The sequence below is a fragment of the Monopterus albus genome, unplaced genomic scaffold (assembly GCF_001952655.1).
Source record: "Monopterus albus unplaced genomic scaffold, M_albus_1.0 scaffold144.1, whole genome shotgun sequence".
Classification (NCBI taxonomy): Eukaryota; Metazoa; Chordata; class Actinopteri; order Synbranchiformes; family Synbranchidae; genus Monopterus; species Monopterus albus.
Window position 1 is genome coordinate 332,226 of NW_018128024.1, and position 23,937 is coordinate 356,162.

At 39.0% G+C, this 23,937-nt stretch overlaps 2 protein-coding genes across 7 annotated transcripts in view; both read left to right on the forward strand.

Annotated features, from left to right (window-relative positions):
* The window catches only part of trim2a (tripartite motif containing 2a), a 15,024-nt gene extending 6,960 nt beyond the window's left edge, over positions 1-8,064 (forward strand). Inside the window, exons 6-13 of the mRNA XM_020614319.1 lie at positions 2-16; positions 2,072-2,795; positions 3,340-3,443; positions 3,622-3,789; positions 3,969-4,137; positions 4,565-4,635; positions 5,862-6,002; positions 6,763-8,064. Of these exons, the coding sequence (XP_020469975.1) occupies positions 2-16; positions 2,072-2,795; positions 3,340-3,443; positions 3,622-3,789; positions 3,969-4,137; positions 4,565-4,635; positions 5,862-6,002; positions 6,763-6,915 (1,545 nt within the window). The 3' untranslated portion in view covers positions 6,916-8,064. The remainder of the gene's footprint in view (position 1; positions 17-2,071; positions 2,796-3,339; positions 3,444-3,621; positions 3,790-3,968; positions 4,138-4,564; positions 4,636-5,861; positions 6,003-6,762) is intronic.
* Positions 8,065-9,099: 1,035 nt separating this feature from the next.
* Positions 9,100-23,212, forward strand: mnd1 (meiotic nuclear divisions 1 homolog (S. cerevisiae)). Of its 6 annotated transcripts, none has more exons than XM_020614295.1 (8): positions 9,100-9,188; positions 10,736-10,801; positions 11,468-11,525; positions 12,769-12,917; positions 14,560-14,634; positions 14,773-14,887; positions 19,542-19,586; positions 22,122-23,212. In XM_020614295.1, the coding sequence occupies exons 2-8, from the start codon at positions 10,778-10,780 to the stop codon at positions 22,226-22,228; spliced, it is 573 nt and encodes a 190-aa protein (XP_020469951.1). In that variant the 5' UTR covers positions 9,100-9,188; positions 10,736-10,777; the 3' UTR covers positions 22,229-23,212. The 6 variants fall into 6 exon arrangements, with proteins under 6 accessions (XP_020469951.1, XP_020469947.1, XP_020469950.1 ...); XM_020614291.1 differs by lacking the exon at positions 9,100-9,188 and adding an exon at positions 9,427-9,589; XM_020614294.1 differs by lacking the exon at positions 9,100-9,188 and adding an exon at positions 9,626-9,810.
* Positions 23,213-23,937: the final 725 nt, after the last annotated feature.

The window sequence follows — 23,937 nt, forward strand, 5'->3', positions numbered from 1 at the left end:
TGGCCTCAAACAGAAGGTGGAATAACAAAGTCTGACACATGCAGAGTGTAGTTTCAGTGTTTAGTTTGGACTTTGGTCCTATCTGGTTGTGATCAGTCATTCTCCGTGTTGTGTGAGTTTGTGTAATCAGTGTACAGCACTTTGCATTCAAATCTTAAAGAGGTTGTATTCACTGGAAGCTTTGATTTGTTCTTATCAAGAGTTTGGCAAATATATTATAATGAAATGAAACAGCTGTGTAACATTAAAATTGAGAGAATACCGACCTTGTTTTAATTAATTCTGGGAAAGCATTTAACCTGTTGAAGGCTATTCATCAGGTTGTTTATGCTGATCTGTGTATCAGGGTCTAATCAGCTGGTCAGCTGGTCTAATAGGCCATTAGCAGGCAGAAAGAGGGTGGTTCTGGGAGCTGGTGCCCCACCCTGGGCCATACAGCCAATCACTGGGCCTGGTTAGGAGCCTGCTGCGCCCCCTCGGGGGGGTGTGTCACATGGGCTGCTAATGATTTATGATTCACTGGCTGGTGTGCAGTCAAAACACTAGAGCCCAAGGGAAAGTCAGATATGTGACTTTGTGCTGCGTTGTTGGTGGAGATAGGTGGAGCCAGTGTTTTGTGTATATACCCTTGGGTTGATATGGGTGTGTCATGTGCAGCGAGAACACGGTCCTTTATCCTTCTACACCGGTAGCTTGATCTCTATTTTTACAGCACATGTGAAGAGTGTATTGCTTCTCACTGCTTCAGTGAATTAGTATAAACAGAAAGATACAAGGTGCTGAGATAAAGAATTTGAATCCAGTCTGAGACAGATGTCTTAATGGCTTCTCTTGTTAGAGAAGAGGAGTGTGATGACCAGATGTGGGTGAGTCTGCCTTGGTGCTTTAATGAGTGTGTGGTGAAGTCCCAGCAATACAGAGAATTAGTGCAAGTCCATTTAAGGAGCAGCAAAAAAAAACAAACTATTAACATTTGAAGTACAGTACAGCATACAGAGAGATTTAATGAACTAAATGTGACTTGTGTTGACTTTAAATGATACAAAACACATGCTTATGCAACATAATGACTAATAATAGTGGAGAATGTAACACAAATTGTTTACTATTAGAAATTAATAACATGAGTTTATCTGATTAGTTAACACTTAATGCAGCATCACTGATGGTTAGCTCACAGTTACTTCATACATTAACTGGTTTGCCACCGAATTAGCTGGAATCCTGTTTCATGGGAAAGGTAATTTTAGACGCATGCATTTGATCATCCCCTTTGAAAACAACACAATGCCTGCTTTCATAGAAATATGAAGTTGTTTTTATGAAGCTGGTACTCCGGTGCAAACATTTACATGTTGCTGCATGACCCAATAGTCATTACAACATGTCTTCATTTACAAGCTAGGGGGGTGGCACGTCAGCTTTATTTTTAAAAATAACATCTTTTGTTGTTGTTGGAAAAAAAGAGTGTAGCACTGAAGAAACATTTGCAAAACATTTTGCAGGTGCCCTTTGACAAAAATGTTAAATGAAGCGAGAAAGAAAAACTGGAATCTGATTGACTTGCCAACATAACAGTTCTGTTGATTGTTGGGTTTTGTCAGTAACTGTAACAGAAGGATCTCATGGGAAGTCACTGCAGTAAGATTTGCACATGAGGAGTACCAACAGTGTTGGCTACTACTGTTTTTGCTAACATGTGCTTAGTGAGATATCATTCCTTTATTGCTGAGAAGTGATGGTCTGTGCTTTGTTTTTACACGGATATCGAGCTCTTGCAGGGATTCTTGACATTTGCCTTCCTATTAAACAGTGGCTGGGCTTTGTGTGTGGGCTTGACTACTGAAGGACAGCCTAGTTCAGTGGTTCCCAACCTGGGGATTGGAGCCCCTCAAGGGAGCATGATAAATCTGTGGGGTTGTGAGATGAATAAAGGAAAAAGAAAGAAGAAAATGCATTTATGTTTCTGTTTTCAGAATTTAAAAAGGGTCACAAGCCTAAAATGTTTGGGAACCACTGGTCTATCTAGACACAAAGTAACATTGCTGCCCCCTCGTGTTTCAATGTGTAGGTGCTCCAGGCCCAGCTGGATGCCCTGCTGCATGGCCAGGAGGGCATCAACAGCAGCTGTAACTTCACAGAGCAAGCCCTGAGTCATGGCACCGAGGCCGAGGTGCTGCTGGTGAAGAAGCAGATGAGAGAGCGGCTCACTGAGCTTGCCAACCGGGAGCTGCCTCTGCAGCCCGAAGAGAATGACCAGCTGGACTTCCTTGTGGAGACAGAGGGACTAAAGAAGTCCATCCACAACCTGGGTACTATTGTAACAACTAATGCAGTGGCGTCTGAGTCTGTGGCTACAGGTGAAGGGCTACGGCACTGTGTGATGGGCGTACCCACCTCCATCACCATAACCACTAAGGACAAAGATGGAGAACTATGCAAGATGGGTAACACAGTCATCACTGCTGAAATCTCCTCAGCTGATGGAGCCAGAGGTGAAGGAGAGATTCTGGACAACAAGAATGGCACCTATGAGTACCTGTTCACAGCCCCCAAAGAGGGGACCTTTCATTTATCGCTGCGTTTATATGACCAGCATATCAAAGGAAGCCCCTTTAAGATAAAGGCCACCAAGTCTCTAGATGTGTCACCAACTTCAGATGGCATGAAGAAGAGGCTGAAGTCTCCAGGCAGTGGGCACATCAAGCAGAAAGCCATCAAGAGGCCAGCCAGTATGTACAGCACAGGGAGGAGGAAGGAGAACCCCATCGAGGACGACCTCATCTTTAGAATCGGTAAGAGAGCGATCGATCTGCCAACACATCAACTGAAAATCTTCTTAATCTTAAAGTCTGACCTTGACCTTGAACATTTTTACATAATTTGCCATCATGTTCTGGCTGTGTATTCAGTCTGCTTTACCATGTGACGTAAAGTTTGAGTGACAGATACAGCAAGATACAGATTCAGTTTATTGATGATCTAGATCTGAAACTGAGAGAGGTTACAACTTCTGGTGAATTCACATCTATTTAAGAAAAAAAATCGCACTCGTCAGTGTTGTGTAATGTGTGGCCACTTACTGTACGCACAGCCTGTTTATGTTGTCAGTTTAATTGTTGTAATAATTTTATGCTGCCTTCTTGGTCAGATCACTCTTGAAAAGGATATTTTTATCTCCACAGACTTTTCAGTTAAGGAAGCAAATAAGCGTCACCCCTTTACATTAAACTGCAGGAAATGTGATAGGAATGGATTCCACATATTATTTTGACTGCAGTCCCAGAAAGTCACAGCTCCTGTCCACTCGTGTTTATTTCTGTACTTTGTGTTTTCCAGGTACAAAAGGCAGAAACAAAGGGGAGTTCACTAATCTGCAGGGAGTGGCCTCCTCCTCTTTGGGAAAGGTGCTGATAGCAGACAGCAACAACCAGTGTGTCCAGGTAAAATCCCCAGGCTACAGACAGAGTAAATGTTAAGAGGTGCAGCGAGAAGCTTGTTTGAGCAGTGCTGCCTCGACACTTTGCCATACAGTTAAAAGTAGTGCACATCAAACAAGTTTAAAATCTTTTTATTTTTTGTTAAATAATTAGAAAACTTTTGGTGCTTTGTGCGATACAGATTTTCTCAAATGATGGCCAGTTCAAAAGTCGTTTCGGTGTTCGGGGCAGGAGCCCCGGTCAGCTCCAGCGACCGACGGGTGTGGCTGTCCACCCAAACGGTGACATCATCATTGCAGACTATGACAACAAATGGGTCAGCATCTTCTCAAGTGAAGGGAAGTTTAAGGTGAGTCAGCATATTGTATAGGCTTCATACATTGTTAGTAGTACAACATAATAAAATATATGATATGAAGAAGAAGAAGTCCTTATTTTACTAATCTAAAATGTCTAATTTCCCATTCATGAAGTATATGATTAAAAACTTCTGGCCTAATGTGATTGTAAAATCTTTTGCTGCTGCAGAACAAGATTGGCTCAGGGAAGCTGATGGGACCTAAGGGGGTATCGGTGGACAGAAACGGCCATATCATCGTGGTTGACAACAAGGCCTGCTGCATCTTCATCTTTCAGCTCAACGGCAAGCTGGTCACCAAGTTCGGTAATCGCGGCAATGGTGACAGGCAGTTTGCAGGTACACTCAATGGTAATATGTGCACTTCCCCCTGCAGTCTCTCCAACCAGCTCACACCTGCATGTGGAATGAAACTGTATGTCCAACCAGGAACCATAACTTCTCCATAATTCTTTGACTCTGGAGTGGTTTGCTGTTAGACAGATAAGACAGGAGCTAGCAAACCTCCCAGACACAGTGTTTTTCACTGATTTCAGATGAAAATGCATCACAGACAAAATACAGTTATTATGAATGTAATGTTAATTCAGGTGTTTATATAAACAGCATGCATTACCACTCACCACTGTATGAATAACTTTGTATAGCACTGATGTTTTTCTATTCAACCTTGACTTTTTCTTTCCATAAATGCATTTGGGCAGTTTTAAATGAATTACTCCTGTTGTGTACTTTAGGGGAAGAATCACAAACATATCTTTTTCAGGGCCTCACTTTGCTGCTGTTAACAACAATAATGAAATAATTGTGACCGATTTCCACAATCACTCAGTCAAGGTAAGTGCAGTGTCAGAAAACTGGAAGCATATTAAATACTGTATGTACAAAGTCTAATAAAGTGATAATTAGTACATTTTGGAAAAAAAAACTGTGTTTTGTGCGACAGACATTTCTGAAAATTTCCCCCTTAGTCTTGTATAGTTTTTGTACCCTCTAAGCCTCTAATAATGATTTTCAACCAGAGGTTCGCAGCCCCCTGGTGGTCCATGAAGACATTGCAGGTGGTCCCTGACCATGCATTCAATAATGCATTTTCAATATGGGAATTGCATTTTTTTCAGTTTTATTTTTTTACAATAATTTTCCCTTAATTAATTGTCATTTGTGAATAATCAAATTCATGCAAATATATAAAATTTAGAAGAGCCAAGACTTTCAAGATTGAAATATTGCCCAACCAGCCTATAAACCACACAACAGTGGTCCTCAGGTTGCTTCCTAGTCACAGTGGTGGTCCCTGGGTCACAATCGGGTGAAAAGCCCTGCTCTAATAATCAAACAGTTAATCAAATCAAATTTTATTTGTATAGCGCCAAATCACAACAAAAGTCATCTCAGGACACTTTACAAAGTAAGGTCTAGACCTTACTGTTATCAATATTATTACATAGGGAAAACCCAACAAATCCCCCTTGAGCAAGCACTTGGTGACAGTGGGGAGGAAAAACTCCCTTTAACAGAAGAAACCTCCGACAGACCCCGGCTCTTGGTGGGGATAAATAGTTAAATAGTAGTACAGGTCTTTGAGGATGGAGGCAGCTCTCTGTCATATTCATGACCGCAGATAGAGGGAAGGATATGCAAGGCAGAGAGGGTCTGACACTTCACACTTTTTCAGGATTACCAATAGAGTCAACTATATTATCACAATCACCAATGATGGAACAACAGTCCTAACTATAAACTTTACAAAAAGGAAAGTCTTAAGTTTAATCTTAAAGGTAGAGAGGGTGTTGGCCTCCTGAACTGAGACTGGGAGTTGGTTCCATAGGAGAGGAGCTTGATAGCTAAAGGCTCTGCCTCCCATTCTGCTTCTGTGGACTCTAGGAACCACAAGTAAACCTGCACTCTGAGAGCGAAGTGCTCTGTTAGGATGATAAGGCAATTAAGGTAATAATTGTTCGTGATGTTGATGCTGAGATACAATAGATAAGGTTAATGTGTTGTTGTTTACTACTGTGGCATACCAAGTGTTTGATTATTGTTCATATTTCAAAACGTAGGTGTTCAATACTGAAGGGGAATTCTTGCTGAAGTTTGGCTCTAATGGCGAGGGCAATGGGCAGTTCAACGCGCCCACAGGAGTGGCAGTGGATGCTAATGGGAACATCATAGTAGCAGACTGGGGCAACAGCAGGATACAGGTCAGGCTCACCTCAGCAAGTCCAAAGACAGTGCAAGTAGAAGCGGGATTTAGTATTTTTTGTGGCTCATTTCTGCACTTTGAAGACCTAAAAATAAATAAGTCATGAAAATTGTATTAGATTTTTTTAAATCATGCCATCTTGTGGCCCATACTACATCAGTAATATGTGTAGTGTGTCATTTTCATTTGTACAGAAAAACGCTGAGTGGAGTCCAAATTTGAAAATACAATAAGTAACTTATAATGTTACAATTTCTTTTCCTCAGCGGACAGTATTTTTCTATATAATTTGCTAATTTAAAAACTCACATTATCAAACAATCATCTTCAAATATTGTGAATCGTATCATTCTCATCTCAGACAGTATATGATGGATGGATCATATACTGTAGAATAAATAACAAAAATTAACACCCACTTCTAATTTTCTTTATCCCTTAAATTACACACTGGACAAATTCAACTTTCTTGTTTCAGTATGAAGTTTCTTTATGTGAGAAATTATTTTTATTGACTTGATTCAGCTGGCTCTGGATACCTCATACCTTTCATTTATGTGACAGTTTTTCTATGAATGTTCACTATTAATCAGGATCACATCATTATAGGCAAATCACAGAGTTCTTAACATTACTTTGCCACATTTTTCAGTGTTAAAAACGTAACTGTACGTGCCAGGTACATAAACTGCAAATGAAGTGGAAGACAAAGCATCTCAAACAAGTGTATGCACTGATAATGTCTGGCTCTCTCTCAGGTGTTTGATGGCAGTGGCTCTTTCCTCTCCTACATCAACACATCAGCAGACCCGCTGTATGGCCCTCAGGGACTGGCTCTTACCTCTGATGGACACGTTGTGGTCGCTGATTCTGGCAACCACTGCTTCAAAGTCTACCGCTACCTGCAGTAGCCTTCCCCCATCAATGCACAAAGTGTACAGTGTATATAAACACATACACACATTAGTATGGAGCAACTGGCAGATTTTGCACACATCCATCCACCTATTCATCCTTGAATCATACTGTCGTTGTGCCATCTGTTTGACTGTCCTCCACATGTGGTGTCCTGTTTAATCACTTATGCTGAAGAAATGGCAGAGATGATTATTAGTGGTGCGGGTGAAGCGAGAGGATCAGCTGCAGATTGATGCTTGAAGGAGTCACTCAGAACCATGTTCAGATCTTAACTGCCCTGATTTGAACAACAAAATGATCAGGTTGTACATATGTTAGATCTTTGATTAGTTATCACATGGAAGGAAAACTGGAAAATAATGCTTTTGCACTTGTATTTAAGAAAAACTGGTTACACAAGTGAGACCGACATTAAAGAAGTACATTAGTTACGTGACAAATGATGGGAATACTACCTACTGTATAGTTCCAATAACTGCAGCTTCCTGTTAAATGCTCTTCACATTTTGCCTGTTGATTATAAAAAAATGTATTTCACTGACTATACTGTAGGTAGCAGGGTATTTTCAAGCATGATTGGGTATTTCTGTGCATGCTGTTTGTACAAATAAACACCTGAAAAGCTACTGTGCACAACATATAAATATGTTTCAAGCTGACACTTAACATCACCAAAAGACATTTTAGAGACTTTGTTTCAATTAGAGTACTTCTGTCTATACGTGAAAATGACTAGTCACTTTAACACAGTATGCTGATAACTTAAAAGATAGCATGTATGTGTGTGCAGGACAACTGTGACTGTATGCATGCTGTGATCAATTAAGGTACCGAACATAAACCACTTGGTAAGATGAATCTGCTGTGTAGGTATCTATGAAGCCTCTTAACATTTTGACTCTTCTGTGATTAGGTGCAAACATCTTACAGTTTGAGTAAACAGCTAAAATGCTGTAAATAAACTCAGTGAGGTGCATCACTCCTTGCTGCGAAGGTTTGTTTATCACACTGCAGTGCAGGTTCAATCCAACATCATCAGGCACAAAGCTGCAGAACTGTGAGCACCTCCACTCTTTTACATGTGCTCTTATGCCTTTGAAAGAATCTGTACAACTACAAGATGTACTCTCAAAAAAAAAAAACTTCTTTCTGCAAAAAAGATAGTTCAACAGTTGGTGTATGTAGTAAAATGTATTGTACATTCATTAGAAAGCCTTTGTCAAATATTTTTCTTTAAGCACAGTTTTTATTATGTATTTTGAACTCAAATCATTCATTTTTCTACACAGTCCTGTTACATTATTAGTTTTCCATTGTCTTGTTTATATTTGTAAAGCCAAACTGAATTAAAGTGCCCATAAGAAAGAATATTATTTGCACTTGGTTTTATATAATATATCCTCCATCCTCCATCTCCTGGCCTCCATCTGGCAGAATAATTTCCAGCCTCAGAATCTAGTTTTAAGACCTCAGGTGTGTTAGTTTATAGCTTGTTCATTTGTTGTAAAGTTGTGTTTTATCAAATGGCCTTTTTTCTCCTCTGTCAAGTAATTAACACAGAAATCCTCAGGGAATATTCCATTGTTATTCCATTGCAGGAGAATGTAAGGCTGCAGAACAATTATTTTTATTGCTGCAGCACACTTTTGTGTTGGTATATAAAATGTCAAAATAATGAAAAATCTTTATTTCTTGAAGCTCATGTTAACATATTTCATTATATTTTATTGTCTAACAGTCAAAAACACAAACATTCTGTCACCAAAAACTAGCCAATGTTCACATTTGAGATGTTGGAACAAGTGATTTTTAGACATATTGCTTAAAAATAATTTAAGCAAGTATCAAAACAACTGTTAATTTATTTTCTTTCAAATAATTATCCTAGGTGATGAATAATATAATTTCTGTTCTAGACTAGGCTACTAATTGAGCGCCTGGGGAAACGATGGGTCAATGCAGGCCCTCATTAACTGATGCTATTTTTTTTTTATATAACTGGGTTTCTCTGTACAGATAGAACACGTAAAGAAATCAATACATGCTTTAAATCATGAAGACTTTCCTAGTTCAGCTAACCTACATGAGAACAGTGTGTTGTATTAGACAGCAGAGGGCGTCAGACATTCATGAGCTGAAGTCACACACGTCGCTCCTCCCCGTTCAAGCATGCTGCCTTCCAGTGCAGTCGGACATAACCAAGACTTAAGTGAACAGGATGCTAATGGCGTGAAAACGCGACGTTTAGTGGGAATTTACAAGACATGTATGTACAATACACCAGAAAGCAATATACAATGCATTGAAAAAACAGTTTTTATATTCTACATTTATGTACACCAGTTCATTTTAGTTTTTTCTGTATATCCTTCATATGTTCTGTTGCTTTTTACAAAATAACTAGGGTTAAGCTTAATAAATGATTGTAAATAACTGTTGACTTACATTTATTTTACAGTCTAGAAGTAAACAAACGCCCGCTGATTTGCAATATTTCTTCTAAGTCGGTGAAGAAATGTTTACGAGGAGCTGTGAAAGTGACAGGAGGCAGTCACAATCTTCCGCGGGAAATTTACATTTGCTTGGGTTACCGATATAAGGCCACTAGGTTATATAACAAAACTCGCATTTTTTTTAAACTGCTGATACAACCGACACAACAAAATGGTAAGGAGTATCTCACCTTTACATGCATTTGATGTAATAGTGATTCGAGAGGATCGGCGTTTCGTTGACAAATTGTGTCGTTCTTGGGTGTTTAATCAGACCTCAACCAGTCGTCTTATAAACTTATTCATACAACAAAGCTCGCTGCAACGCATAACCAACCCCAGCCGCGGAGGTTGGGTTGTCCTGTATCAACAGACCTGAAACAACCATTTCTGGCGGTCAGTATTTGAGTGTTTTAACATGGGACCAAAGTATGAACATAAAAAAAAAAAAAATGCCAGGGGGCGCTGTACAAAATGACACAGCTATAATGCTAATGTTGCTAGCAGTAGACTACACTGTGTTTAAGTTTTGGAACTAGCATGTGTGTGCTCATGTTTCGTTAGCTAAACAGGCTGTCTGTCTTTATCTGACCTCAGGGTTAATTTACAAAATAGCCCTCAACCAATGTAAAATCCAAGGTTGTATCGGCTTGTTAGGTGTGACGTAGGATTCAACTTCCGGTTCCAAGCTCCCCGAGACTCAAACGGCGGAGCCTGTAATCCACATCTTTTTTTTTTTAGCGAGGCATCACTGAGAATGGAAAAAAAAGACTACTTTCTTTCGATTCAGATGGAGTAGTTGGTATTTCCGTTCTGGCTGGAGCTTTTACTGTTATTTTCATCATCGTAAAATGTGTCGATGCATAGTGTTTACGTTGACTTTGCGCTAACTAGCTAGTTACAAGTTAGCAAAACAGCGCACTTGTAGAAGTTTCATTTCATTAAATTAAGAAAACTGTGACTTTTTTGACCAACTGTAGCCACTCCCTTTTCTCCTTCTCATTGCAAGGAAAGCGGTAAAATAACAGCTGACCCCTGTTTGAGATCCTTTGAAATCATGGGGAGGGGGGAAACACTGGCATACGGAGAGGAAGAAAACCAGCCGAACTTTGACCCGGAAACAAAATGTTACGTCACCACTTAAGCGGATGACAACAATAGTGATGAACTTGACAAACTACAGTAAACTGTAGATATGTCTTTTTCCTTGTGGTATGCTAATAAAGGTTTATCAAACAACCAATCCTGCATAGATTGTTTTATTGTTCTTAACATGCCACAGCTTTGTGATTTAGTAGTCACATTAAACTTTCTGTTACAGTCAAAGAAGAAAGGACTAAGTTTGGAGGAGAAAAGAACACGCATGATGGAGATTTTCTTTGAATCAGTGAGTTTTTTTATTTTATTTATTTTTACAGAAAACTGTTTAAAATAGGAACCATATTAATACGAGGCTTCCCGCCCAAGTCCCCCTCCGTGACTGTCTTTATGTTGTGTATTTTAAAGATGATCAGAGCTATTATGCTATTTTAGTTGCTTTATCATAATCTGAAAAACGAGAATTGACTTAATGTTTGTTTGGGTTGCCCACATTTTGTAAAGGTGACAAAAGCTAAGAGTTGGTCTCTGTGTGGTATTCTCTCTCTAATACATCTGCATGTCAAGTACAGACACAGCTGCAAAAATAACCTTCTTAAGCAAAGCAAAGTTGGATTAGACAGAGCTAAACCAAGATGACAATATATTGAGCATTGAGTAATTTCTGAAAACTTGAAATTGTTGAATTTCAAACTTTATGAAATGTTTTAATTCTTACTGATTAGTAAACAAGACCTTGCAAAGAAGTAATTGGATCTGTTAAGAATAATATCCTATAAAACACAAAGTGCTTTAGAACATTTCCCCACCAAAATAAATTACAACAAGGCACATAAAAGTACAGACAATGAACTATTAGGCTGCAAAAATAGATAAACCATGAAGGTAAAATACCACAAGCAACCTTTTCATATGACAACATTTATTTTTCCTTAAACATGTTCTTTCTTTCTAGAAAGATGTGTTTCAGCTGAAAGACATTGAGAAGATTGCCCCTAAGACAAAGGGCATAGGTGAGTTAATATCATTGGTTAAGATGCAAGTTTTTTTTGTTTTTTTTACTTATGTTTTATTTATTGAGCCTTGTATTTACGATGTTATCTAAAGTAGATTTGTGAAACATTATGCAAATGTTTTAGTTTTGTAAACTATAATGAGGAAAATTTCAGCTTTCATTGGGTTTTTGTTGTTGTTTTTTTACGGCCCAGATTTGGCCCACAGGCCGCTACTTGCTCACCGCTGCAGTTCAGTCTTTGACAACAGTCATTTCACCTAACTGCGTTCTTAACAATGTGGTGATGAGCCTGCAAAATTACCATGGCAACCAGGACTCATGGTTGCTATCTTAACTGTACTGAGTCTGTCCAAACAGAATCAGACCTTTCAATATCAGTAACCTCATAGTGCAGTGTGCTGCTAGAAGTTTTGTGAAACTGAATCTTGTTGCTGTGATGAAAGACAAATGTTTCTGACCCCTGTTATTAATGTAGTTACTGAGTGATAGGGGTAAGGGGCAATAAGGTCTTTTTTTGGGGGGGGGGGCATATTTTCCTGTGGAAAGAGAAAAATGTGAGAAAAGAAGTGATCTCTGCTAAACTGAAAAAGTAGTGGTAAAAGGCAGAATACTTTGAAGTTGAATGAAGGGCACTATGATTGGTAATATAGTGTTTGAAGAGATGAAGGAATGGGGAAACGCTGTTCTTGAGTGAAGCACACACACGCTTTAGTTAATCCAGAGTGTTTTCCACCTTTGGTCCTTGTTTGTTATTTTTGCTACTGCTTGGCATCCTCGGGGCTCAGATCAGCCCGTTAACAGAGTAGATAAACTCTTTCAGTTTCACTGTGGACAAGCTGAGCAAACGTGTGGGAGTATCACATTTCACCACAGACGCTGTTGAAGATGTAACTCTGCTCTTCACCATGCTCGCATGCAATATTCTCTCAGATAAGTAAAATGGCCAGATAGGCTGCAGATGTGTGGGTTTAATTTAGTGAACATGAGCACTGAGCCTTTCCAACAGTAAAAATGAGGCTGATGATGACTTGTATTTTTAAAATCCTAGCTACAGTATACCTGACATCAGATACAGTTTATATTGCTTAGTCTTCAAAGCCTGTAACCCTCCTACCCACTTCATAAATGAATTGCTCACATATCTAGTCAGCAATCCACAAATAGCATCAGCTCCTCTGGGAACAAATGGATTTTGGACCTTTAAAGTGGAAGGTGTTCTTTCCTTTCTCTGCTGTTTTAAGCTCCCATGACTGTGAAGGAAGTGCTGCAGAGCCTGGTGGATGACAACCTGGTTGACTGTGAAAGAGTGGGTACATCCAACTACTACTGGGCCTTCCCCAGCAAGGCCTTGCACGCTCGCAAGCACAAACTGGAGGAACTGCAAAAACAGGTGAGGCTCCATAGTTTTGGTCTGATCATAGTAACCTCACGTCTTCAAAGATGTTACTGAACATAATATTAAAAAGCAGAACAATACGCTGGGTACATCCCAATTCCCTTAGTCCTCGATCGTCATTTCAGTCCACCATCTTAAAGGACATCCAAAAGCTCTTATTCCTGCTATGAGGAGTGAGAAGGCTGCCTGGAGGAGACATGAGATCTTCCTTCTTGGGAGTCTTTTATGGGCTGACCTCCCCTTTATTAGAAATCAGTTGGTGATTGGATGCTTCAGATGAAGGATAGCAGAAAAGGACATCTCATGTCTCTTAAAACACTTCCTTGATTCCTCTTTCCAGGGAATTAGAATGTACCCACAGTTTATGGCGTACAGTGCAGCAACACATACTTGCTGTGTTGTTTAGGATAGGATACAGTCATAGAGTATATTGCAGAAATGATAAGCACAGTGCAGGAAACCCTTCAGGTAATTCATCTGCATTGGGGGGGTTGGGGTGAAATTATTGACAGCTTTACATTTTTTTGTATGGTTTTCACATTTGTAACAAAATGTTCATATTCGAAAGGCCCATTTTTAACAGACTTTCTCATTTTCCATGTTACACTTAAACTTAAACTGCTTGTCTCTGAGTTTGTCGTCGTCTGCAGTGACCCACTTTCCTGTGCTGTTGCATGGCAGACAGATGGTGTGAGGGTGGTGTCTCTTCAGAGAACACTGGCCACCAGATTTCTGGGACAGAAGTTAAATGTTGTATCGCAGCAATCTGTCACTAGATAATGCCATTTGGTTGTTCCATAAGCATGACGGTAAACAGCCAATACTGAGATACCACTGCATTTTACTATGTTTAAATGCCGTCATATATTTAAAACATCAATGTAAATTTGCATGATGAGCTTATGACAAGAAATGAGGATTTGGTTGGGATGGAAATTATTTACAATGTATCTCAGCAGCATTGTAATTGGCCAATAACGCAGATGACTCATTGGTCTCTAATGCCCTGGTTAGCAGTCAGTTTGTTTTGAGGCCTGTGTTCACTGAAGTTAAAACTTAAAAGTAGTGAAATAATACTTCTGTGACAGACAACACTCAGTCCACCAGTATATGCTGTGATTTCACCTTCTTCATGTTAAAGTTAGCAGGCCTTCAGGCTGAGTATGGTAAAACGCAACTCCCTGCTGTGTTTTAAAGGGGCTGCGTTGGTGGTGGTAGTGGGGGGTTGTAGTTGTATACGGTACAATGTTGTGATGAGTCGATGTGAGCGGCTTCATTCACGTGTCCAGCCTGCAGGTTTCCATTGTGTTTTGGTTAGCCATGCGGCTAATGCAACCTACTCTGCCTTGGCACCGATTGGCACCAGTATAGAAAAATAAAACATGATTTAACATTCAGAACCCAACTAATGAATACACATGGTGTGTCATTATGGTGCGTTTGTAACTGGCCCAAAATCGAGAGTGGATAGTAATGAATGTTTGTGCTAACATGATAAACCTAGCTGCTAGCTACCCTATTAATATTGTCCCACCTGGGCTCATGATGTGATTATGGAACTGCTGTGTATGTGACTTTAACCTTGGTAGCACACTGATATCAACTTTGCCTCATGTAACACTCTTTAATTTTAAAGATTTCTGAAGCAAAGCAGCGGAAAGTGTCTCTGCAGAAAGCGGTTGAAAAGGTGAAAGTAGGACGTCAAGATACAGTAAGTACATTTACGCTTGCTTTCCCACCTTATATGGAAAAAAATCTACATTTAACTGAGTGAATACAATGAAATGAATACTTGTTAAATAGACTTAGGAAATAAATCTCTCCAAATCGGCCTGTGTTTGTTTTGCAGAAGGAGAGAGAGTCTCTGCTGAAGGAGCTTCAGGCTCTGAGAGAGGAGCAAACTCGGCTGCAGGCCGAGTTGGAGAAGTACCGAGAATGTGACCCCGAGGTTGTTGAAGAGATGAGTGAGTACAGATGCTGCCTCACTTTTTTTTTTTTTACAAAGTCACTTTTAAGCTTTAGTATCAGTCAAGACCCTGACAGTGTCTGGCCAGAGAAACCTAGCTCCTGTGAAATGTCACATAGTCCAGCACAGTTGTCTTGAAACAGTCTCTCCCTGTGAAACTTTAAATGTCCAAATGTTTGGGACCATGTATCAGAGGTGTTGATTTAACTCTCTGTTTATTTGGGTGGCCATGGTCCCTTAGGCATTAGATCTACAATGTCAGTACCATGACATTGTTTGCAGGGCTGCTGTACTGATTGCATGACCTTATAAAGAGGTTTACATTTTTCTCATCACTGAGTGTACGGAGTCTGTTATGTCACATGTATTTATATATAACACTTCATGACCAAAGCACGTTTGAGAGAAGTGTAGTACAAGCACTTGAGTGGTTTGCTGCTTGGTCTTGCACTTGTATAACATGGTTGAATCAATAGTTGTTTGTCTCAAGATTCAAAATCGTGTTTCAGGATCGGAGTCTGTGTGACATTAATACAAGACGGGTGATTTTATTTATTAATTTCCAGACACCAGCTTTTAGTTAGTGTAGATGCTGTTGCTGAAAGTGTTTGTGTGAATTTTGTTATAAAAGGAAATTGGAGACAATTCAGAATTAAGATGGGAGCAGTGGATTCTAACATCAGGTGACTCACAGAAGCAGATAGTGATGTTTTGCATCCAGTGAGGATCTGTTATTAAAACGAGGGACTGAGTTGCACATCACCCAAGAAACAAAGCATTTGAGGAGCATCTGTATGACTCAAAGTAGCATGAACAAGTGGTTTTACACCAGATAATAAACACAGTATTGTGCATTAGGAGCTGGATTAGTTCAGGTTACCCTCCCACAGATTGTCAGAAACTGGGGTGATAGACATTAAACATTTTCACATTCTTTTTGCACATCTGTGATTCAACACAGGTTCATTAATGGAAATGATATCCTGAATAAACACCAATAGAAGCGCTGTTATGATCTTGGCCACCTGTCAAAATCACCTTCTCATAGTGCTTAAGAAACCAGGATGTGGCAGAACATATTATACACCCTCAAATTCCCTCCTCACACATTTCACTGAACACTGTCTTGGATGTTCAGACAACTTTAGATGAGGTGTGAATGCATCCACATACCATAAAGAGATGCTTGCATCCATTTATTTAAGCCAAGTCAATCAGGGCACCTGTAACCACATTATTATGTAATGTAATTGTGTGAATGCAAATGTTTGCCTTACTGCAATGAAGGGAAAGACACAGAAGTGCTGTCAGACTTGGTTAGAGACAGTTTATCTTCCTGGGTCAAACCACTTGGGCCAAGATTTTGAGGTGCAGATATCAGTTGCTGCAGTCCTCTTCTCTGACTGCACCGCTGAGAACAAGCATGCTTTGTCAGTTTAGCAGCAGGGTCACAGTTTCCCATGGTTAAAGTCAAACGTCGGTACAGGAGTGAGAATTTATCACAAGTGGTCACTTGCCGTGCATTCAGTAAGCGTAAGACAGTAGGTGTGAACCTTTCTGTCAACAAATGTGGTCTGATCTTAAGACCTGCATGTCAGCTTTAACGGCAGGGTAAATTAAACTTGTCACAGGTCATGATTTACTTAGTTTGTGTGACAGACACACCTCTTCTATGGTTGCACAGTGCACACAACTATTAGTGGTATTACAAAAATCCTTTACTGCTTTGTGTTAATGTCCCAGCAAGCATGTGACAAAGGGGGGTGTCACTCTATGAACATGTGATATGTGTGGCGTTATCTGGTCTGATTACCTACATCTTCCAATGGCACATCAGATATGCACGAGTTAATTAGGCCAAAGTTCTCCTGTTTTTCCACTCCGACTTCACAGTATGGTTTTGCCTACTCACAGTTACTTCGACATGCGGGCCCATTATTCCTGACTAATCCAAGTCCACTTATCTGAATGAGACATTTAAAAAAGTTAACTGTAGACATTTGAAGATAACTCTGCGCACAGCATTCCTATAATTACTTTAAAGTATATCTATAACCAAAGAAGAAACAGCCAATTAGTAGATTAACAGAACATTAATCTGCAATCATTTATCTTTTAGTCATTTAAGACATTTTTACTGATTCTAGGTTTTCAGATATGAATATTTGGTTGTTTTTCTAGGCTTCTATGATAGTAAACAGGATATCACTGGGTTTTATGTTAATCAAACAAACAATACATTTAAATATGTCTGTGCGTATGTGTTACAAAATTGTGCTTGCTGTTTTCCACTGTTTTGAGATTTTAAAACAAACGATCAATCAAGAAAATAATTAGCAGAATAACTGACACCAAAAATAAATGTTAGTTGCAGTTTTAAACCAAATAAATTCCGTCAAGGTTGAATCTTTAAAGATTCTCAGTCATGTAGATCTAGTAAAGTTTGTATTTTTAGCATAGCACAAACGATGCAAACTTTCACTTTCCTTTACAATGTTTATGGTGGGTCACAGAGAAATAACTGATTATATTTTCAGCTCTTTCTGCAGAAACTTTGCCCCTGCTGCCTGTGATAAGCTCACTGCCAAACATAGTCATTGCAAAAGCCAAATTCAACAGATAAACCCTTAGTGAGACAGAGAAAGAACAGGCTTTCTTTTTTTTTTCCAGTATCTTATGCTTTGTTTTCCCATTCTCACTGGAAAAATCAAAAGTAGGTTACTTATGATTTGTCTGCTAATTATTGCATATTGGATTTGTGTAAGTTCTCTGTCCTGGCTGCATTTGACATTGGATGCCACACCCATAGAGCCAAATAAGCTGATGTGGTGAGGTTCTATTACAAGCACAAAGTGATTACCTCTGAAAATACTAGCTGAAGTGCTAGTGGCAGAGTTGACAGACAGCATTTTAAGTTGTATTTGTCAGAGCAAAATATTTCACAGTTGTTGCCACACCCATAGATACCAGAAGGCTGCTGTGGTAACATTTGAGGTTAAAAACCATCTGACATGGGAGGAGCAAACGACACCTCAAAGAAATCACAACAATGTGCATGACAAGTTTGGCACTATGGTTACACCCCAAGTCTCTCATAAGCACTGTTGTTTCCTTCACTTGATTGTTTTCCTTGTGTCTTTGTTCCACCCATGTAAGATGCGATGACATAAGAATGATGTACCCTGTATGGTTTCCTCAAACATGACCAGGCAGAAATTTCAGCAGGCCCTGACAGTTGGTGGATGTTTAGGGTGGTGGGTGGTCTGTCCCCGTGTCACCTACTGTATGTACCCTGAATTCCCATCTATATGTAAAATGATGTCTCCACTGAGAAGTTCCTCATACATGCAACTTTTTTTTTTTTTATATCAACTTTTGTTTTCACTGTGGCATTATTAATTTATACTGAGATAACTATAGAGATGGCGTGGAGCAAATTTCACCTTTGTGTTGCTCATGCAGCATAGAGTAGGCCACCAGTTGTGAAAGCCATACCAGAACATTAGTACTGATCACATCCCTGGATAAGATCATTCCTCTGATTTTCCTCAAGGACAAATTGAGGAGAAATTCTGCCAAACCTGTAAACTGAGCCCGGCCTAAAATAGCTTGTATTGGCTGTGATTTAGACAGCCCACTAGTGCAGCAGCCAAATCAGTGCCTGTGGACAGCTGTCACGGAATCAACAGAGGGTTGTTTAAAAGACTGGTAAAAAGGTAAAGTGATTATCCCGCGCGCCTGTCGACTTAATGATGTTACCTGCTGTTGTTTTGCTTCAGCTTTATTGGTCACGAAATACGTCAGTCAGAAACGGCGACACACGTTGTTCAGGTTTCCAGATGGACTCTTTCCTTCCTCAGCTGCAGGAGCTGTTTAGGTTAAAGTGTCCCCTTTAATTTAATAGTATACCACTTGTTTATGCAGTATGGTTGTAGCTATCCAACCATCACATCACTGACCATACATTCCTCTGTAAAGGGCTTTGTTTGCTGCATAATTTCATTTGTTTCTGTTGCCAGTTTTTCTGTGTTGTGTTCAGTGTTTTGTGACAACGTAAGGACGCAAAATATGTGAGTCATGCTTAGAAACGTGGGTCAGTAAAGAAACAAATCTTAGTAAATGAACCCTGTGTAGGAATTTACAATACAAAATGGACTAATGTTCTGTTTCTGTCATCTGTAACATGATGCTTTTCCTAGCATATCTGCTGTAGTGTAATGCCGGCCTTACACCTAACAACTTATCAAGTGATTTTGTGTCACAGCCAAATTTCAAAGATCAGAAAAAAATTATGAAAATCTTGCTACAGTCGTGTCGCACTTGAGGCAGTGGTGCAAGCTGTTTTAAGTCAGTCTTCTTGTCTTCTTGCCATTCCAATAAAATCAAGCATGTTTAATATTATTGCAAGTCTTTAGTCTTGGCAGTGACATGAAAACAGCCAATAGGTGAGCTCTCTCCAGAGGGTATGGTATGACTTTAGTGTTTTTTTTTGTTTTGTTTTGTTTGTTTTAGCCTTTTCATAGTCTTCTAGTGTAAGGCCAGCTTAACTCATCATTTGAAACGGTTTTGTTTTCATCACATGATGTGCACATGCACACATCGCAGACATAATGTCCAGTATAATGCACATACTGATAATATTTGTTTTGTAGGAAAGTCAAATGTTGTCGCAAAAGAAGCCGTTTCCAGGTGGACAGGTGAGTCTCTCTCTCTTTTTTTTTTTTTTATATATTCACATGTAATGAGGCTGGAATTGAGCCACAGCAATTAGTTGATTACTGAAAATATTTTATCAATAGAAAAACAATCTGCAGTTATTTTGATAATTGATCTTTAGGTAATTCCTTTTCATGGTTTCAGCTTCTCAAATGTGAGACTGCGCTAGTTTTCTTTGTCTTACGTTACAGTAAATTGAACAGTTTATGATTTTGGGCTGTAGAGACAAAAGAAAAGGGAATTGTGACATTTTTGTTGTTTTTATAGATCAAATAATTTTCAAATTGCTTGTTTGGTTCCAACAACAATACAAAGTATGTGTCAAAGAAACCCATCAAATCCTCACACATGAAAAGATGGAACCTGTTACATTTAGCATTTTGTTTGAGAAACACCTAAAACAATGAATTTATTATCAAAATAGTTCACAACTGACTTTCTGTTGATTGACCCAATCGATTAATTTTCCTGCAGTTCTAATCACTGGTTGCAGCGTTAGTCTGAAGTCACCTCTGAATATTATTTCCAAAAATAACTTGAGGATGACTGTTGCAGGGGTGATTACTCTTTAAAGCACTCCAGAATTCCCAATGTGCAAGCTGTAAGAACACAGTGTCCTTATTTCAGCACTTAGGTTTTTCTGAGTGGCATGACAGCTGACCTTTGGGGATCATGGTATCCAACCAGTCCTGTGTCGTTTTGGCTCTTTAGGTCAACATTTCCTATAACTGGTCAACAAAGTCACGTTGTCAGTTTTAGTTGGAGCTTTTTGCTTTTACTTCCATAAAATTATACTAATTTTAGCGAGCTATGAATCATATCTGCCTCTTCTATGATTTGTACTTCCCTAACTTGTGGCAGACATTACTACACAAACATGCATTGAGGATAAAAATGTCTCCTCACAGCACCGACTACACCAGCTGTCTGAGAACCAGTAAAGTGCATTTTTTTTTGTACCACAAGCTGTATTATTCACATATCAGCTGATTTGTTACAACTACACGCACTAGTTTGTCTGTTCTTTTAGTACATTTCAACAGATTCCTTTGCTCTGTTGCACTGTGGTGTATATTTTTTTTCACCAGTTACTTCAGTGACCAAAATCAACATAACAATCTTATTTTCCTTGGAAACTCTACATGGCCTCTTTTTAATGCCTGGTGGTAGAGGCGCTTACATCTTCATGTGTCTTTTTTTAAATACACAAAGCATTCGTGCGCTGCTTCTTGCTTTGCAGCTGGTGTTATTTCAGTGCATTACTCGAGCAGGTCACAACAGACCCCTGCAGGCTACAGTAACAACCCTGCTTCATCCAGTTTATTGCCTGTGGGTGCAACTTATTCTGTCACAGCTTATTTTTCAAAATAAATGTGTGGCTTTAACCTGTGGCCTTATCACACTGAGACACACTCGCATACCAGCCCTGACACAGTTAATCATTTGCACCTTAACTGCGCATTGTCATATCGAAACTGGAGTACGGTGATCAGGACTTTAGTGTAAGGCGTTACTAATAGAGTGGTTCAGAGTTTATTGACTTAAGCTTTTATAAGACAAGCATTAGTCTTCAAGCTATGACTGGATTACTTTTTAGGAGTGTCAGTTTATAAAACATGTATATTGATTTGTGGATGCAGTATTGTCAGATTAATTGTGTAATTATGTGTCTATTCAAATGTTATTCTTGTATGACTGCTATACAAAAAGGCATTCTAGCATTGGACTAACAACATAAAAGCTCCATCATAACTCATCAGATTCAGGAGATATTTTGTTCAAATGACGTATTTTAAATACAGTTTATACAGCAGTCAGTAGGCAATCATCATCAGGGGAAGAATTAGAGATTAAAGATAATACATTGACCAAGTCATAATCAAACATGTTTGATTAAGGTGTATTATTGTAAGGTTTTGCGAGTATTTCTGGCTGGTTTGATGGTTGAGGGAAGGTGTCAAAAATGCCAGTAAAAGGCAAATCTCGGTTAGAATTTACTTGCTAAAATTCCATTTCATGCACAAATGTACAGTACCAGAAAGAGAGATGCAGGGCTTTTCCTAGGTTGTCAGATGGCTTCGGCTTTTGTTTGTTTTTCATATGACTTATGTAATGTCAACTAACTAGCTTCCATGGCTAACATAACTTTGCTAATTCAGTATGTTAGCTACTGCAATTTATTTACTTGTAAATAGGCTACATTTTGCTATATCTGTTGTGACCATTCATAGTTAATTCCCCACCCCCACAAAAAAATTTTTACCATCCTTTTTGGAGGCTTATCCAATCAATGGCTGTAATTACTGTCCTGAGTTGACGGTACAGAAAAACATCCAATCAGCTGTTTGATTAACTTGGTGATGCTGCAAGTCACAAAAACATTCGTCCAAACACTGATTGTTGATTGACAAGTCATCCTCAAATCCATGAATATTCTCATAATCCCAGACTGACTGTGCTATAGTACTTTATAACACATTTCAGCTCATTAAGTAAAGATTGATTTCTGTTTTCAGACAACATTTTTGCCATCAAGTCATGGACAAAGAAGAAGTTTGCCTTTGATGACAGCCGCATTAATAAAGCCTTTGGGATCCCTGAGGACTTTGACTATATGGACTGATTTCCAGTCTTAAATTGTGCACACAATAAAGGAAAAAAGTGTTTAAGCTACAGTTCGAAGCCTCCATAACTGGCCTATGCATTTCTAGTTTCTGTTCTGTTTATTGGAGTGAAAATAAATGCATGAGGATTCATATGTAAGGTTATGTTTGATTTTGCTGCAACAGATGGACTTGATCAGCAGATGTTTCTGTGGTGCAACCAGAGTAGAGGGTGAACCAGCCATTAGTCGCTGTGAGGGGGTTCTGTGATAAACACAATTTAGATGGGACACCTGTTTGCATGAAAACTGAGAGCTCCAAGTTGATGATGGAAAGGAATCAACACTTAGCACATCAGTGTCACAAATGATCTAATTTATATGGTTTAAACAGATGGTCTGGAATCAAATGCTTTTGCACTTTTTCCTCTCAGTTTTCCCTTTTGTGTTTCTACTGGAGCAGAAAAAAGCCTCCATTTCAGAAAGATCTAGTTCTCCTTTTTCACAAGAAGTGATTATCTTACAAAAGATATGTTTAGCATATGTTTTGCAGATGCAGAATCCTTTGTCCTGTGTTGCAGATAAAATGTCATTCTGAAGTTTTACAAGCTGTTTTCTGCTGTTGTATTCATTCCAAATCTTTTTTTAATCATTTCTTTAGAAACTGCCATTGTTGCAAAACAGGAACAGTGTTGCCAAGACATGTCTACAATGGCTGTTTTCCTCCATTTTTTATCCTGTCAAATCAGATGCAAAACAGGTAGTTGTGTGTTCTGTTTATTCACTGACCTAGTTGACAAGGCCATGTGTCTGGTTTTGCTGATTTTAAATTTCAAACGTGCTCTGTGCTCGTCTTGAGTTCTCTTTCCAGTAGGTGAATGATATGCAGACATATACAGTTTTGTTGATCTGTCACTTTTTATTTATGGTGTTTTAATGGGTTATTTTCCCTGTAAGCCAATAAAGGTGCATCCATATGTAAGAGAGACATTTGATGCAAATGTCCTTGCATGTTGTATATTTATTGTGGCAACCCTAAGCTTCTTATTAGAAGTGCACTCTTAGCTGTAGTAATGTTTTATCCAAAAATAAAGGTATATATCCTCAATGTCTAGCCTCAGTTTTGGTTGGTGGAGCTGACACACCCACAGAAGAAAAGCCTTGAATGTGAATGTTCGTGTGTGTACCTGCCCAACCTGTCCTATATGAGGCTGACACCAACTTTGTGATTAATTGCAGCTTCTTTTAAGTGTGTCTTGTCCTCGCTCTCTACTGTAAAATGCAGTAATTACGCTGATGAAAGATTTGCTTAGCTTAAAATATAGGCCTATAGAAGAACTTAGGGATGCATTAATGATACCGAGTTAACAATAGCTTTTATTACATGTAATTTTACTCGATCCTGTGAGCAGGTTTAAAGGTTTTTTGTCAATCTCTGCTCTATTAGCGGACTATTGCATATGCTTCTGTTTAGTGTTGATGGTGGAAGAGGTATTCAGATTTGGATTTACTTAAGTTAAAGTACTCGTACAAGTAAATGTCTTGTATTCAAAATTCTGCTTTAGTGTAGAAGTGCTATAAGCAAAATGTACTTACTGGTTCTATGGGCCCTGTGACTGAGATACACATTGTTAATGCTGGTGCGTCCACATGTAAGTGGCTGGATGAGGTAGTACTACAGTCGTTCTGACTGTTTTGTGCACAGTACACTGGTTTAGTCAAGTTATTCC